The sequence below is a fragment of the Cyanistes caeruleus genome, chromosome 2 (assembly GCF_971803275.1).
Source record: "Cyanistes caeruleus chromosome 2, bCyaCae1.hap1.1, whole genome shotgun sequence".
Lineage (NCBI taxonomy): Eukaryota > Metazoa > Chordata > Aves > Passeriformes > Paridae > Cyanistes > Cyanistes caeruleus.
The window spans coordinates 25,023,960-25,043,072 of NC_141702.1; the positions used below are offsets into that span (position 1 = coordinate 25,023,960).

A 19,113-nucleotide genomic window follows, 5' to 3' on the forward strand; every position below is an offset into this window, starting at 1 on the left:
ACACCTGGTGCAAGGGGCTGCCACACTGCAACATGACTGACAGATGTGCCCCCATGGGGGTACTCCACAGTGGCAGTCCCACCCCACCACCCAAGCAGGCACATCTGATGGAGCACACCAGCTGGAAGCACCCACAGGATGCTCAGACCAGCTCCTGACACCACCTGTGATCTACAAATTGGGAGCTACTACAACAGACAAACAGAGCAAATGGAGAATCACCTCCAGAACTTTTCAGGTTTTTCAGTGTTCAACCTACTTATTGCTCAGAAGACAAACCAAGCTTTAAAAGAGGTCTCTGGAGTAAAACAATATAGTTAAAAATAACAGATGACTGTTAGGGAAGATCATTCCTCTCTTGTGAGCAATAGCTGGAAATTATTATCTCTGTTTTAATGGTACAAAACAAAAAAGGAAAGACACAGAGAAACTCACTGAAATCAGTGGAAGAATCTCTCTCTCGTTCCATTTGAATTTGAATTCAAGAACTGTAACTTCTCACAGCAAAAACATTAAATAAGGTTGGTAAACATTCCTGGGAAGGACACAATCCTTAGGTGAAGTTATGTTTACAGAAAGAAATTAAGGAAATTAAGATCAATGGAAACTGTCACAGAAGCACACAAAATGGGACCTCTGCTCCCCAACCACTGAATCACTTGCTTTGTGCAACACACTCAAGTCAAAGCTGCCTGTTCTTCCCTGCTGAAACACTGTGAATGAAACTCAGAGTAACGCCAGAAACACTGTTCCAACAAAGCAATTCAGTCGTATCCCAAGGTACTAACATTTGCACAGCGGGGGGACAGGATTCGAGTGTCTAACTATTTACCAGATCTGTAGCATAATTACCAGTTGCTTGAGCAGTAAATGCTACATTGCTCTATGCAAGAGATACAAGGATCGAAAGAAGCTCCGGGAAATATTTTCCATTATTCCATCTCATCAAGTCCCTTTCCTTTTCTCTCTCCAATCCCTCTGTATCTTTCATAATGTTTATTTTTTCAAATACTTGCCTGCGTTATGTTCGTTCCTTTGGCTGCTCTGTCCCAAGTAAAACAGCCTTGTCTTCTGCCAGCTATTTCCTTTTGTCGTGCCAATGTTACTAAAAGAAACTTTCTTGCTGGCATGCACCTCCTCCCTGACCAGCTACCCAGAACAGAAGCATAGTCAGAAAACAACTTCATTGACTGAAATGCAGCTTCGTTTCACCATGAAATTATGCATTGCTACAGCCAACTTCTCTGGGACTTTGAGAACTGTGTGTGATGTTTACAGCCTTTATACACAGCCTGTGAGGAAAAGGCTGCATCTGTCTCCCATTCTACTTTAGTGTCCTAGACCCCATAAGGATCACATGTACATTGTGTCTACCTAGACTTCCTTCTGTGGTGGGCCTTCTTCTTGGGTCCCACAAGAGGAACTCCAAGAACAAAATAATCTGCTCCAGGCTCTTTTCACTGGATGTGCATGAAAAAACACTTTTGTCTTTACTGGGGACACTCCTTCAAATTATGCCAATGAAATCACGTACCCTTAAACTTCCTTATGATATGCTTCAGGGCACAGAGTACAAACTACACGTGCTATGATAAACCCAGAAAGCCTCGTGCAGTGAAGTTCAGGTCAGTACACACTGATTATCCCAGCAGGCAGGATACTCTCCCACGTGGTCCTCTAAGACACAAACCTTCTTAGTCAATTCAGGAACCAAAAAAATACACAATAAAGAAGACGTGCCACCAACCAAGAGAGAACTCATCCATGATTGAATCTCTGACAAGCTTGATGCCAAAGTCAGCTTTGTCAAGAGAGACCTGTTTTCATTTAGAATTCAGAGTTAGAAATCCTCTCCTGTCAATAGACTTCTTCAGCTGTACTTCAAGGTACTATCTTGAACCCTTTAGTCTCTAGTCACAGGCACCAGTAACTCTACAATGTCTGCTTAATTTTGTCAGAGTGAGGTTACAAAAGCACAAATCCTTTCTCAGACTGAGATCATTCAAGCCAGCTGGTCACATTTTTGATGAGAATATCCTTTTACAGGAAATATACACACACAAACACTGAAGAAGCTCTACACTCCAGGGCCATCCAAGGGTAAAGTCACAGAAGAAAGAAGACATGGATCTCAGACATATCCCAGGTCATACAGTAGTTGATGGCTTTCACCAGCAGCACTGTTTTGGACTTTGGTGATCAGTGCTGCCTCTACCCTGTCTACAGTTAAATATCAGTTTGACAAAACAGGACTGTGGAGAAGACTGAATTCTGAAGTATGCAAACATACTTCCTAGCAGCTTGAACATGCCCCATGAAAGATGTACAGGATTCCTGGAAATACTTCTCTGAGGAAGGACGGAAATGCAAAGGTTAAGGAGGCATCCTTTGGCTGCAAAGAGCAAGAAATCACCAAGGAAGAGTCAGTGTCATCTCTACAGCTGCAGTTCAATCACAACAGAAATCATAGAGCCCTCTCTTTTTGTACATTAAAATGCTGTAATTAACATTTTCCAAGGGAGCAAACAGAGTACTTGCCTGTATTTATGAATGATGGCATTAAATAACCTTCCATCGCGCCAGCAGGTGGTAAAGTTTTCACAACGTATTCCAGCATAACCCTCTGTTGTTTGCTGCGACCACAGGAGCAGTCTCTCTTTAGCAGACATGTCCTCTGACTCCCCAGTAACATGGATATCAGATATCTGAAACACAGTTAATGTAAAAATTACAGTTACATCTAATCCATAAGAATGTTTAAAAAATTGCAGAAAATCACTCTGCGTTGCTGGAGAATTTATTGTCTGGTATCTGCATACATGAATACGAAGATTATTCAGGTACTGTATTAATATTCTTTCATGCCTTATCCTTATGCACTCTCAGTATCTTCAATATGAAATACAAAATTCAGTTTTCTTTAAAATTCAGTTAGACAGTTCTCAGTCTCTTAATTTCTGGGGACAATGTAATACTATTACATAAAGCAAAATACTGAACTGTTTATTTTGTTATGCTAATATAATCTTTTTTACATACAACACCCATTATATATAAATACTGTATATATAAAATGCAATATTATACAATAACCACATTTATATTGTACATAATTGATTTATCTATGAAATCCCTTGCTTAAAACAGGTTAATTTTTAGTACATGTTCTGGAATTCAGTAACAAAGCAGTCATTCTGAGTGAAAACTGATAACAATAGTTTTAAAACAAAATTTTCTGAGAAGTACTTAAGGAATGACTAAAAGACTGAAGGATTATAAATAGAAATTTTGTCTGATCAAGAAGGATCAGGTTTTTATTGTCTAAGAATTATCAACCCCATATCAGGGAAAGCAGGAAAGTACTGGGAATTTTACATTCAACTACTACTTCATAGTACATCAGATTATCCCCTAATAAAGTTCAGTCAGTTTCTTGAGAAAATTATCACAGTATAAACATGAAGCAGACATTTCCCTAATATTGTTTGTAGCTCATGTTACAGAAGTTGTACTCGATGTAAATGTAAACTCTAAAAAGGAAGAAAAAGAAGATGTGCCTTGACAAAGGAAGTGCTACAGCATGTTGACATTTTTCCAAGTGACTGCCTTTTACCACTTATCTAAACAAGAGAAAATATAAGGTGTTATTATGAAGTACACAGGAACCCATGAACCACAAGGCACTGTATAACAACCCGAATATGTAGCTCAGCCATTATGAGAAGCTGGCAGAGCTGCTTGGGCAGAAGCAAGAGAGCTTGGGGCGATGCCACAGTTTGTGGGTGGCCAACAAGCACCTCTGTGACCCCTGGAAGAGGCTGCTGCCCATGGGTGCAAAGCCAGCACTGCAGAGAGACACAGGTCTGCTCTGGCTCCAGAGCCAGCCTGAGGCCACAGCTCACGGCAGGTTTGCCCACAGACAACTCTGGGCGCTTGAGCTCGATGCAGGAGAGCTGTAAATTGAGCTGTGCCAATTCCAGCAATTATAAACCAGGCAGATACATTCATGAGGTCAGATGGGATGGTCAGAACAGCTTCTGGCCTCAGAATCTCTGCACACAGAGGTATCTTCTGTCTGGGCTCTGACAGGGGGAATTCCAACAGGTTAGGCTGGAAATGATGGGGTTTTCTCACATTAGAGGCACACAGATCACAGTGCCAAGAAGAAAGATGTGTAGTTTGCCTACTGATGTTGCTATGTCATGGCCTAATTCAAGGTGGTAGGAAGACCTGGGAAGCAGGGAACTAAAGGAAGACACTTAAGAGATGTCAGGGCAATGGAGCTCACTGCACTTTCTGCTTTAGCACCTCACATACTTTCAGAGAATGATGAGGATTTACACCTATACAGTAAATTATAAATAAATTTAATATAGGAAAAAAATTTACACTACTTTCTATTCATTCAAGTAACCACAAAATCACAATTTGTGAATGCAGTCCTTCAGATACCTATCACAGGCCATTTTATCTGCTGGATCTATTAAGGGAAAAATACAAACACCAATGCCAGAAAGCAAAACAGTTTCAACTGTTCAACTAGCCCCTAACTAATCCGACAGCATTTTTTGCATTCTATTGTCTCCAGCTTCAGCACATTTTTAAGAAAGATCAAACAGAAGAGAAAAAAAAATCTTTTTTTTTTGTTCTAAACACGGTAGAGAACACATGCAGCTTTGATAATTTTTAAGTTTCTAGGTATCAAAATCCTGCAGAGAGTATTTACTGAATGAAATACAGATGGGATGAGTTGCATGTGTGAAGACAACAGAAAATACAATGTGGCAAAAGACCCACTTGTAGCCACTCTGAAAATTTTCTTGTAAAAATCCAGGGAACTCAGCTGTAGTGCAAGACTTTTTTCTGTGAGTCAGCCTTATTGTTTGGTATTTCAAAGCAAGAAAGCAAACTAAATGTTTTTTCAGTAGCTTTAGTTTCTATTCATCACAGAACAACCAGATCACAATATAAATGAAGTCAACCATTTACTGCTTATCCAGACAACACTTGTGAAAGAGATGATGTCATCTCAAAGTGCCAGATGTCTAACATAAAAAAAAAAAATAACAACCAGCAAACCCAAACCTGTATTTTTTTTTGTCTGTCATTTTGAGAAAGTTCTCTGTGTGTAATCCTTAATGATCAGATTTTTTAATATACTTTAGCATGAGCAAGCTAACAATGCAATTTGCTAATGGCCCTTCCTTACTGCAAAGTTCAAACCCTTAGCCTCCTTCACGGTTAATTGAGCAGGGATGGCTATGTACACTTCAGACTACAGAGAGTGCAAACACAGCATGTTTGAGTGCACATTAAATTCCTCTGGAAACAAGTAATTTCAAACATCAAGGTAACTTCTGAAGCCTGTGCTAGTATCTGGTGTTAGATATAAACATTTTAGTCAGGGACACAAACACAAGGAGAACTTTTACCCTGAACATGACCACCAGGAAAGCTCACAGTTGAAATTTTGGATGGCTAAAACATTAATTCAGTTTATTACAGGAAGATTAACAGGTTTTTGATCCAAAACCTTCCAAGCATCCTAGTTAGCCATCTGAACAGAAAGGAAAAGGCTTTTCACTCATGGAGGTAGCCCATTTCACTACAGGCTAAGGAACATTATTAACATCAGCCTGAGACATGAAACAGCCTGAGCACTTCTGTTCTCTAAGTTAGTATTTCAGCTTTGAAGTCATTTCAGACTTTTTCATAAACACTGAATTAGAATTTTAAAAGTAGAAATACTCTAAGTGAAATCGTGAGTCCAATGGTTATGTTTTATTACACCTACAAATACGGGCTCTAGTTTGGAAGATGCCCTATTAACTTGAAACTTCTTAACATGTAAAATACTACCACAACAAAATCAAGGTGCAAGAGAAGGGGAGAGAGCCCATCATGCCTTTGATAATTTCATAAAGACAGCAGAGATACTTATCCACTAAGTGCGCATTATCATCAGTATTTCTATCATTTCCCATAGGAGAAAACCAGAAAGACTATTAACCTAAGAATGCTAGAACAGAAAATAAGCTAAGGGGAAATCAAATCTACTCAAAATATTTAGTCCTTCCAAGAAAAGTTTGTGCGAGCCTTTTGTATCCCACAAGCCTATCATTTACTCACTATAAACTGCTTAAGTAGAGCACATTTTCTCCTTAAGCATGGAAAGAATGAATTACAGCATTTGCATGAGTCTGAGCAGTTGTTTGCTAGAGATCCAGTTCCCCAAATTATCTCAAAGCCTGTGAATTAAAAGTTATGCAAGAAAAAGCAACAAAGGTAATTCTCTATACAGCCCTTCTATTTCAGGATCAAAGTCTTAACTAGCACTAAATACTCATTCTTGCTTATAACTGAGAGAATGTGTTCACTTCTGCAATTGCACATGCTTTTTGTCAGCCTGTAAATTCCCCCTGCATCACACAGCACACAAAATCCAAACAACAAAAAGCCTCAAGTTCTTTCCTTGCACTGATTTTAGTGATGCAGTTTGGAGCCCCAAGAGCAGAGCAGACTGGAGAAGACTTTCCAAGAGATCAACACTGATGCTGGATTTCTGTGATTCATTTTCACACTGCAAACAGCAGAAGAGCAAGACTCATAGAGATAGTAAGATGTCTTCCCTTTGACTCCATCTTATCTTAAATGTTTTGAAGCAAGTCTAAACTTGATATAATTTAATAAACACCACAAAAGTATATAATGAGCTAGACATGCATGATTGTGGTGGTGTATCGTCCCTCTCCCAGGTGGGAGAAATTATCTGAGAAATGCTTATTAGGCCTCAGCAGAAAGTAAGAAACTTTTCTCTCAAAGCTATTAATGAGTAGCCAGGAGCAACGCTCCAGTAGATCCCTCCCTCAAAGCTGAGTTCTGTAATCAGGAAAACAGAGGTAATGAAGTAGCACCTATTTGAACAAAAAATCCTGGTTTTTTACATGCATTAAAAAAAAATCAAACAACATAAGAAAATGTAAGAGACTGTGCCACAGAAAAACTCAAAGCATATATTTCAGTAGAGGGGACCATATTGTTTCAGAGGGTAAAATGTCATATCTCTATTACACTGCAAATTATCCAACTGTACCAAGGAGTTTCCCCTGGTGTCTACTTCTCAATTTGAAAAGCCAATGTTATCTGAGGCACTGTGTAAGCTGACAGTACTTTACAGCATGGGTAAGTTGACAAGGTAAGGGAAGGCCACTGACCTCTGTAATCACAGTAAAGAAAATGGTAAAGATGAGATTGCTAACTGTGAAGTTTGTGTACCAGCTCAGACCAGTAATAGGACCTTTGCAAACTCTTATAAATACCAGCTTCACTCAGTATAAAAAATACTGAAATATAAGACATTAAAATGCTTGCTTCTCAAAAACAGTCAGAAGAAAAGTGGTTAAGTTTGTACAGTAATTAAAGTCTGAAATCTAGTTTTTCCTGGTTTTGTTTAGAGGTCAAACCTTGGTGTTCTTAAAAGTACTTATACTGCAAACCTTGGGTTGTGAAGAAAGCCAGACATTTTAGCAACTGAGGCATTTAGCCTCATGTGTCAGTAATTTTATATTCATGCAGTCTTTTATCAATATCAGTTGATGTGGGTGCTCAGTAGGAATCTTCTTTTTCTCCCTTCCTCTGTGGTAACAAGAGATACAAACTAAGCTGGAGTAGTAAGTGCAGCAGTATTAGAAGCTGTATTATTTCCATTATGCAGGAAAAAGCAGCCATGCTTAGCTCAACAAACAAGGCCTCACACCCTCTTACTCAGCAGTGACGTGTTGTACAAATCAAAGAACATTCCTAAGCTGTTCCTGAATTTCAGCTAAGATTAAGAGGGCAAAGATCTCTGTGTGTATTAGGAGGTTATTCGTATTATTGTGTACTTCATGTTGTAAATGGGTGTGTTACCTATGTTTAAAAAACTAAGCTCAGACAAAGGAATTTTTGGATTCCTGTTAGAAAAATAAATTATATAAGCAAAAGACATTAACTTAGCTCTTTGCTGGAAAGAATGCCTTTGGCATATGCCCATTCCCTCTGCTCACTCAACTGAAAGCTCAGATGTCCCCACTGAGCAAGGGGAATCAGTTTTGGACCAGATCCTAGTATCAGCATTTGACTCACACGTACAGATTTCAGTTGTCCTGAAGATGGGTGGGGCAAAACTGGAAATATGGATTGAACTGTTAAGCGTGGTTACCAAAAATTTGCTTTCCTTCAGATATTCTGCAACTAAGATTGCATTTTGTTTTCTTTTATTGTAAAAATAAAATAATCCAACCCTCAGAGGAAGATGGAATTTCAATAATTGATGTTAATAGGTCATCTAGACAGTTTGGGAGAAAAGATCCTTTAAAAGAAGTGTAGAGTGCTATTAACATGATTAATGGGCACTTGTTCTATTTCAAGCTGCCTACATAACTCTGTCATTCTTCAGTTCCTACTGGCCATAACAGAAGAGAATGAAAAGTATTCCTTTCCTTGATACAAGACCCAAAGGAATTACAAGACCATAAAGTGATGTTAAGAAAATTTACTGCAGATACTGAATGTGAACTCTAAAATTCACTCCACCTTCTAGCAACATTTTAACATGAAAATCTCTTTCCTAAATTGGGAAGCATATCAAACCACAGAGAGAAAAATAGCATGAGAATATATCAATACTCCTAAAGTAGAGAGTTATTACATAGCCTTTGAAAAAGATCAAATGAAATGTTCTGTCCTACAAATATCTGTAATAGCATAGCACAGTAAAAGGTTTATACACAACAAAGTGAAGATATTTTTGTCATAGATAAATTGTTATTCAAATACTTATTCTAAGCTAACTTTCAAAGATAATGTACTGTATCAAAATATTTACCTTGCTCCTGTTTGGTGCAATGCTAAATAATGCCTTTTCTTTTGGCAAATGGGAAAGTACAGCATCAGGATAGAACCTCTTTTGTTCACGTAACGGATCACTTTTGCTTTCAGAAAGAAAGTAATACAACTTTTCAGATTTACTGCTGTCTGAAACATTTTCAATGACTCTGCAAGAAGTTTTGTTCAACTCAGTTTCTTCATGTTGTCTGCCTAAAATGTGGACAGCAGAATCCAAAGTAGCTCCTTTTCTATAACAAAGACCACTGGACTTCTTCAGGAATGCTAATTCTCTACTGTTAAGATCCTGTGAGCATTTAATTTTCCATGCACAGTGTTTCTCTGAATTGCTCTTGTCTTGCTCCTTTAACCATGTGTCTGTTTCATCAGACTTGGTGAGCCTCTGACTATCACCATGAAAGCTCTCCCCACAAAGAGAATCACTTTTTGCTTTGCCCGAGAAAACTTCTGCTTTAGCAATTTCAACTGAAAGGTCTGTACTCACAGGCAGAGCATTGCCAGCCACTGTCACTCTCCCGGGGAAGAAGTCGGCCAATCCCACACCCTTGGGATGAATCTCGATGTTTTCTGAAATCTCCACTTCATACGGTCTTTTTTCTTCATTTTCTTTAACGTGCACTGAATCTGATCCCTCCTCAGTTGATTTCTTTCTCCTCTTTCTTCTGAAATATTTTCTTCCAGGGGAATGTTTATCTGGACTTAAGGGAGCTTTGGCAGGATCTAAACACTGTTCTTCCTTTTCAGCCCTCACACATCCACAGACATTCCCCATTTGGCAGTCTGTAACTCACAGCCACACTGTTTCACTCATTCCCGTGTATCTATAGACACTTAAATCCTCCTCAGAAATGTAAGAACTGCCGTTTCCACCGTAATTTCCTCCAGACCTCACATCCACCCGCCTCAGTACGTAGCCATTTTGCTTATGAGAAATGCACACGCAATAAACGCTGTGGCTCAGTGCCCAGGCAGGGCCTGTGTCTGATTAGACACTGTGGCTTATTTCTGGCCACCAATCCTCTTAAATAAACATCACTGTTCCAGCGTTGGGCTGTAATGCTGATTGCCTTTCACAGAGATGACATAGCATTTATGAGCAATAGAAATTTCTCACATGCATTTTAACTTCCCGTTTCACTTCGTAACTTGAGCAAGATAAAGTAGAAAAATATGTAGCAACCTTTGAAACTATTAGCTACACTCCAAATCCAAAAGTAAGCGGCACAGTAAATACCAGGGGTTTAGTCAGCAGACTTGTTTTGTACTTCATATGTTTTTATTACCCATCCAATGATCCACAAATGGGAAGATTAAACTAAAGGATCAGAAATTGCTCTGACAGCTTGCTGGGGGTCAAGTTTTTATTTGTATCTGGAGTTTTCATAGTGGCTAATGTGACTTTTCACAGATTTGTCAGCTATAAATAACCTGCTGCTTCATTGCCATCATAAAAGCACAACAGCTTTGTCAGGGCAGTGACACTGTGTATCGGGGCTGAAACTTTGCAGCAGAGTCAAACCTTCTGGCAGATAAAAGTGGAACAAATCACAAAAGCCAATCTATCTAGAAAATCGACCTTAAGATTACTGTTAATAGAAATGGAGCTTTAGCCTCCTCCCATGCTCCTGTAAAACATTTCCATGTGGCTCTGAGCATAAGATCACAGAAGCATCCAACTAAACCTAAAACTAAGTAGAAATATATACTTTCTAAATGCAAGCAAGTCTAACCTCTAGTATACTTTGGAAAAATCTTCTTAACTTTCCTCTTTGTTTTTGTCATGGATATGTGAAATCTACTAAAACCATCAGATGTTGTCAAGGACAGATGTGTATGGTTTCTCACACTGAGAAAGAACTACAGAGTGACTTGCCAGGCACTATCAGGTGTTACCACTGACTTTCCCTTGCCTATTTGAAAAGGAATTGCAATAATGAGACCCAGAGACTTTTTTCCCAGAGGCCAGTTCCACTGAAGTATTCCACATTTTGCTGACATGATCTAGAATGCATAATACAACAAAGATCTAGGATAAGCCTCCAAAGAATTTCCAAGGATACACTTGCTCACTGTTGACTACTCTCAGGGTACTGTGGTAAAATTTGACAGTAAAGCTTAGAAAATTCTATATTGTAACACCACAGAATACTGTGACAGATGGGCAGCTGTGTACAGGCACAATGCTAACCTGTTTCTTTCCAAAGGAGAGATTTGTTCTATGACTGACTACACTTTTTCAAAGCCTCAATTTGTATTTGCATTTGTAGCATGCTCAACATACAGGTGCACTTGTGACATTTTCTCTCTTTCCCTCATTAAAAAGTTATATCCTAGTCCATTTAGAAAAATTACATTAGAAAAGTGACTTTTAGCTAAGACCAGAGGACTTACTAATTTAAAGCACAATTCCACATGGGTCTGTGTTGGATTCTGACCTTTATTAATAGAAAAACACATTTAAAAAAAAAATAAAATCTTTCTAAATTACATCCCTGTGTTTGTACAAAGAAACAGCTTTTACATCTAAATACATACTTCTCTTTCTTCTCTCTCACCAGAAAAGACTATTCAGGACTTTACAGTGCCATGGGCCAAGGCTGATTTCATTTCACACAGATACAGTTCCTGGTTTAACAACAAGATACCTAGTAATAATATAAGGTTAAAGAGATTGTAGTATAATAGTTTTAAAATATATATTAAAAATATTACCTTGATAAAGCAGAAATTATGTAAAATATGAAAGACAAGTGTCCAACATTTGAATGGACAACTGCAAATCTTCACACTGTCTAATTCAAGATGTATTAATGTAACCTACCACTAGTACACTGCTAATGTTATTCTTCCTCCACAGATTTCACAGGGGGTAAGAATTTCCTTAAAAATACCACAAATTTAAATTTTCAGTGCAAGTACATTTTTTAATTAATACATGTGGATATCAAAATTTCTAAACAGTATTATATTAGATTATTTTACTGAGCTTTACTGGAGTGTGATTTGATATGTATTTCCTTTAAACTGTTCACATTTGTTTAACAGTCACCATGATACCACCTCCTGTCAAACAGAAAATGTCCCTAAACTACACTGTTATGTCCAAATTCCTGTAGATTCAGTGGCACACCGACTGTCACAAAAATGTAAAATGATATCTAATTCAAGATAGGTTAGATGAAATATATTATTGTTATTCTACAGCTGACAATTACATTTTGTAATGCAACCAGTAATTTACAGAGTGCCTTGCACATCCTCTCTCATTCATACTTTAAATATTGATTATTTTTCTTAAGAGTAACTCAATTTTTCAAAAATCAGGTGCTGCTGAAGTAGAGTAAAAAAAAAAAAAAAAAAGACAGCAGAAATACAAGAATCAATTCTAAAGCACTGGTTACAAGATCAGTGTTCCCAGCAGTCTTCTCTCTATTCCAGGTCAATTTACCCAAATTCACCTGCTGTAACTGCAGCTAGTCCTAGAAGAGAGCCACAAGGATGGTGAAGGGTCTGGAGGGGAAGCCTTGGGAGGAGCAGCTGAGGTCTTTTGGTCTGCTCAGCCTGAAGGAGACTGAGAGGAGACCTCACTGCAGTTACAGCTTCTTGTGAGGGGATATTTTTTTAAACAAAATGTGTAAATTTATACCCACCAATGCTGCAAAGTTTCATGGGGAGATCAACAACAGACTTTTTCTGGCACAAAAACCCTTAATAAGTATAACACGAATAAAGGATTAGACCAACACTTGTGTGCAATTTGACCTGTGTTAGAGGCTGCTGCTTAATCACAAACAAGAGGTTAAGATATGGTAAACAAATTATTAACACTGAAACATTAAATAGCTCACACAGATTTGTATGGGTTTGCATTTAACCAGAGATTTCTGTAATTTGTCAAGCATGTCTGTGACTGGGATTAATTTCTTAACATAGGACAGGTGCATAATATTAAAATGGCAATGTTGTTTAATATCTGTGTATTTGTTAGTCTGAAAAATGATAATATCATTCACCCTATTTACACTGCTAATTTATGCTCTATCATTCATCTCATATGGCTAGTAATCATTGTACAGGAGAAGCTATTCTACTTTGCTAACCAAACCATGCCAGGGATCTTTTTTCAAAACCCTACTAGTAAAGCATTTCAGATACTCCTGGATCTAAGATCCCTTTCCCCTACTTTTTTGTGTGTTTATACAACACAGCAGAAGTAATGGAGCATTTAGCACAAATGGGACGTGTCATTTCACAGTACTAAAACAGCATACCAGATAACCAGCAAGCATTTTGTTGCACAGCCCTAAGGTCACATGCAGAATAACAGAGAGATAAACATAAGCCAAAGAGAAAGTGAAAATTAAAGTAGCACAAGATAGAAAACAGGGATAAAAACAAATACTTGCCAGCACAAACAAAAGGTTTGGAGCTGTTTGAGCTGTACTGGCAACCACTCCTCAAACTCTCAAAGAGGTGTTCAACTACAAAGTCACAACCATCAATAGAAGAGGTTTTATATACCAAGAGATGGTTACAAAAAGAGGAATTTACTCCTTATTGGTGGTTTCATGACATTAATGACAGAGACTTCATGCTTTTCTCCCCCTTTATATGATTCAGATGAGTTCCAGAAATTTCAAGAATTCTACGCTCATTTTCTTACCTAAGACTTAGGAATTTTACTATTCTTTTTACGAATCACTGAAGAATTCCAGAAGAAACAACTAGGAGTTCAGCTGAGAAATAAAATATCACAGAAGTATATCCTAACATGCTGAAGGGCAGGTAATGCTGCTGCACTGGGTAATGACAGACAATGCAGCTACCACATGGAATACACTTCATCCTGCAATCACATACAGTCACAGATGGGAAAACTGGCCACAGAGTTCCATTTTTAAATCTTGAAGATCAGACCTTGAAACGTTCTGGTTATTTCAAAGCAGAGTAAATTTCAACCCTTGGACTGCAAGGCACACAGCTCAGGCAGCACCAGGAATGGTTGCCTGGAGAAGTGACTGAAGGCCAGACCCAGCTCTCCTGATCTCTCATGGCCACCTCAGGAAAGCAGGCAGCACATCTACTGAATGGTGACCCTACCGTGGGACATCCCTCTGTCTTCTGCACATCATTTACTGAAATGGTAAATTTCAGTAGGAGGCTGAGCTGCCTCCTCCTCTGGCTGCCCTGTATGAAGGCCACAGCCTTACAAATCCACTTGTCTCACCTTTCCACCAGCACTGGTAAAAGTTTAACTGCTGATGCTGGATCAAATGAACAGTCTATAGGCTGCTTGGGGGAAGAGTAATCCAAAGGGATTTCCTCTTAAAGGTTTATGAGGAGTCAGCAGCTAAAAACAAAAGAGCATTTGCTGGCTGGAAAGAGAAATGTAAAGAGGCTACAGGTGCCTGAGAGAAAGTGCCCATCTGGCTGGAGAGGGCTGGATGGTACTGTAAGATCTCAACAAAATCATCACTGACCAGAACCTTGGAAAGCAGCATCCTGCAGAGGTCTGACAGCAAAGAGCAGGGGAGAGTGGAAGGAAAAGTGTTTAATGTCAGTTCCTGAGCTGAAAAATGAAAAACTGAAATAGAAGAAGTCTATTGAGTCATTACTTAGAACTTTCTGAAATTTTTAAGGTCTGAGTTCACAAAGGCCTACTTTTAGCTAGATGGAAGTTTAAAGTTTTTCTTTACTTCAACATACTTTTTTCAACCAACTGCAAGTGATTTTAAACATTTAACATTTTTTAAAGAATGCCTGCAGTAGTTTGAAAAGAAATTATCACAAGTTTTCACAGAATTTAAATCTTACTAAAATTGTGATGACTTTATGAAGACAAATGCTGCTTTCATTTATAGTTGCTCATCTCCAACGTTGTCAGTGAAAATGTACTGGATGTTGAAGAAGGAGTCCATTAAAGTATTAATTTGGATATTTATACATACAGCCTATGATTATACAAAATAGTATAATCTGATTTAGCATGTTCTGCAGGTGCCAGGAAAATAACTTATAGCAGCTATTACATTATGAAACTGAATTTAAACTAAGCCACCTACTATTAAAAGCATGTGAAATGCGTACATTGAAAGCTTGCATAAATCCTAGTAACATACACGCACTGGAGTTTCTCAATACCCACAGAGCAAATTATTTTCTTACATACTCAGTTTAATAATCCACCAGATTTCCCATTCCAGCTTTTCAGTATCTCTTATGTAATTACCTGGGACACAGAAGAATGGATACTTGTGCAGCTGCAGAAGCCAGTGCTGTAACTTAGAATAACATTTGTATTTATCTAGTTATGCATACCAATTCACAAAGACATAACCATCTCTAGATGTAATTCAGATGCAAGAGAAACATAATCCTCAAATGTGTATTATCTTTTATTTTTTTCATCATGTCTTTCCCCTAAATCATTCCAATAATCAGAGGGATTTTCTATTTTGAGTAAATAATACCCTCCAGATAAGGACCATGACTCAGAAAAACAATAATCCACAATCAACACCAAAAGAAAATTTCTGGCATCTTGACTACTTCCCAGATTGCAGTGTTACTAGAATACACATAATTGATGTGTAGCAGAGCCAGTAACATCACACAGCAAACAGCTTCTTATGCTCACTTAGAAATTAACTAGTTCTGCAAATGCTGGGAAAATTAAGGGGTAATTCAGGTTAAAAGACCCCCACACTTAGGTCTCTAGATACTCATGTTTACACACTGGCTAGGTTTTCAAAAGTTCACTTTAGGCAGTGGGGGCAGGATTCAGTTTCCTCAACATGGGCTTCTGGAGCTCTTTGAGATACCCTGCAACACCTCAACTGGCCTCCAGCTGCAGGTCCAGAAGATCATGAGACTTTCACATGTCTGGTGTCTCATCAGAGGACTCCACACGTATGTCGTACATACTCTAGGACATCTCAGATATCACTCAAATGCCACCTGTCCTTAGGAGACTGAATCAAAAGCCCTATACTAGTTGTGTAATTCAATCAACAGTAACCTTTCACATCCTGAAGCAGAGAGATAAGAAAGTCAATTGACCACCTAGAATACTTGAGACACTTTAAAATACCTGAGATATCCATATGGAGATAACATTTACACCACAAGACTAAGAAAACCTGCTTCCCACTGCATATGAAGTGTCATCTCAGAACACACACAGCAACTATGCTGAACAAGTGAGTAACTCCACAGGGGCTCCAGGCATCTCCTTGGAGCAATCTGAATTACTCCATCAGCTTCACCCTCTGTATTGCCTAGCCCTCCACGCCCCAAATCTACTGCTAAACGTGTTTACCAGCATTTAAGAAGCAGTTTATCCTGGCTGATCTGTCTCTTCCCAGATGAGAGTGCATTTCCCATAAGACCCATGTCATGCTTCTCATGCTCACATGGCATCTCACAAATCTCCACCAACACAGATGTTTATGTCTAGCTGAGTGGAGTGAATCTCTAGTAGCTAGTTAGTTGACTCACTGTCTAGGCTGTGCTAACCATAATAGACTAAACCTCAATCCTTCCGATTATCAGATTAAAGGGACAATTTAGACAATTGCATAGGAACATAGCTCCTCATAAGCACATGGATTTAGGTGTCTTAACTTCAAACTGAATCTAATCACAACTTTCCCATTAATTATTGAACTACTGCATATCGAACACACTTATTATCACAAAGCTTTATCCCCTGGTGAACACTCCACTGGTACACTTTTCTGTTCAGATTTTCCCCTCATTTTAAATCTAAGTGAAGAAAAAAAATAACAACCTGGGGTTGTAGCATGTACTGTCTAACCCAAGGCATGTACATCCTTCTGAACTTCACGTTCTGAACCCGAAGTGGCCATATGTGGGTGACAAAGACACCGAATTGCCGTATTCTTCAAAGGAAGTGGCATAGCAGGAAATGTCATGCAAGCACAGACTAGTGCATGGTGTGAGTCTTACACCATTTTACAAATCCCTTCTGCATTAAGTGTAGGTAAATTGCAGCTATTAGTAATGAAAATAATATATTTTTTTAAACATCCTGGTCTTCAGTTACTACATATTTACTAAAGAGGCTAAATATTTTCTTATTTACTAAATACTAAATATTAATATTTGGTCAAACACCAGCAGTCATCCTCAAAATTACTTCTTTCACACATTTTTTAAGATATTGTTTTGAAAAAGAAGGCCATCAAGATGGCAAACCCCATACTGGGGGGGCACCAAATACGGCCCACACCAAACAGCCAGTAGGGAGAAGCTGTACCATGCTGTACTCAGTGTTGGTGCAGCCTCACCCTGAGAACTGAGTGTGCAGTTCTGGTCTCCACAGTTTAAGAAGTGTATTAAGGTCCTTAAATCTGTCCAGGAAAGGACACCAAAGCTGGTGGCAGGGATGTCTTAAAGCATGTCTTCAAAGGAGCACCTCAGGACTTTGAGTCTGTCTAGTATGGAGAAAGGGAGGCTGAAGAGTCACCTCACTGCTCCACAGGGAACTAGAGGGAGCATTGAGCTCTTTAAAAGAGAACCTATCTTTAGAATGGAAGAAAAGACAATGTGGGGAACTACCGACCTGTCAGCCTCTCCTCTGTGCCTGGGAAGATCATGGAACAGATCCCAGGGAAGATGTTAGGATGCCCCAGTCCTGGGAATGTTAGGGTGCCCCATTCCTGGGAGTGTTCAAGGCCAGGTTGGATGGGGTTTCTAAGCAACCTGGTCTAATTGAAGGTGTCCCTCCCCCAAGCAGGGGGGCTGCAATGAGGTAATTCTCAAGGTCCCCTTCCATCAAAACCATTCTGATTCTCTTCTCCCAGGTATCACTGGACTACTTATCCAGTGATAAGTATTGGTAATAAGTATATGGTGATATGATACCATATTACTTATGATATGAAGTATCATAGGAATACTTCAAAACTGTGCTGGGGTGGTATAGATTTGACATCAGGAAGCATTTATCTTTCTTGAGGGTGGTCAGACATTGTAACAGGCTTCCTATACAGGTGGTCAATGCCCCAAGCCTGTCAGTGTTTGACACTGATGTGTTTGGAGAATGCCTTAAGGAGCATGCTTGAACTTTCAGTCAGTCCTGAATTGGTCAGGCAGTCCCACTAGATGAGTGTTGTACATGCCTTCCAACTGAAATATTCTACCCTGACAGATCTACAAGATCTGAATTGTGCTTGCAGACATTTGGTTGGTAGTTACTTGGGTTAGGACACAGTGAAGTGTGTTTTGGATACAATTTAAATGCTTCAACATATTTCAAATGGAGCTGACTACCCTACAGGGGAAAATCCTTGCCAACACCAGTATAAATTGGTTTTCCTTTCCATTCCTTACAACTGGTAGCACTAACATTCATCACATTTTACAAGCACATAAAATTGTGCCAGATATCCTGTGCTTCATCTAATGAGAAAAACTAACAATTTCATTCTGCAAAATCCTAATAATCAGGTTCAGAAACAAGTACACATCAAGTAAAGGTTTAACTTCCACTAACAGCTTGCATCGTTCCAGTCATTAATAATCTTTATTTCTTAAAATAGAGTAACTTTCAATCACAGCCTAATTCTGTAGGTCATGCTTAAATATACTTAAACCTAGATATTTTTTCTCAATATAACCATATGGGAGCAAAGACTGATGTGACAAGGGGAGCTGAGGGAACTCCAGGTCCTTGCCAGTGGTTTGTCCTTTATTCTGTGTGCTGGTCTGGGCTAAGATGTGCACCCTTTTTTATGCAGGTACCACTGGCCCTATTCATGTCTTTGCTTCTCATTAGGATTTCCAGAAGGGCACAATAGGTCCTAGAAGCCTTTCTGGGGTTTTTTTAAGAATTTTTTTTCAGTCATAAATCCAGTGTGGAAGACTCATAAGTGAACCATGTTTCTTCTGTGTGATCTTGCAAATTTCTGATCATTTAAAATGTCTGCACAGCAGGGAGTTCATCACTAACAATGCTGCAGTCACTAAATGGGAATTATCTGTCATCTGAATTACATCATCTGCAGCCAGGGCCATTATGCAAGCCTCCTTTTGAGGAGCAATTTAACACCACACACTGTAAGGCTGCATTATACTGTACACAATCCCTCCAGTGTACAACAACCAGAGTGCCACCTAGTGTGACCCATGCCACCATCGCTGGGGCTGGAAACAAATGCTGACATGGGAGGAACTACTGAAGAGGCTGAGAGTACAGCTTGCTAA

The 19,113-nt window shown here is 38.9% G+C and overlaps 1 protein-coding gene across 28 annotated transcripts in view; it reads right to left on the bottom strand.

Moving 5' to 3' along the window:
- Nucleotides 1-19,113, bottom strand: part of DST (dystonin) — a 283,922-nt gene that overhangs the window by 157,684 nt on the left and 107,125 nt on the right. For 21 of the 28 annotated variants that reach the window (XM_086876137.1, XM_086876130.1, XM_086876116.1 and 18 more), the window contains one exon: nucleotides 2,539-2,705. In XM_086876137.1, the coding sequence (XP_086732263.1) occupies nucleotides 2,539-2,705 (167 nt within the window). Of the gene's footprint in view, nucleotides 1-2,538; nucleotides 2,706-8,866; nucleotides 15,078-19,113 lie in introns of those variants that run through there. The other 7 variants (XM_086876135.1, XM_086876128.1, XM_086876134.1 and 4 more) reach the window with 2 other exon arrangements.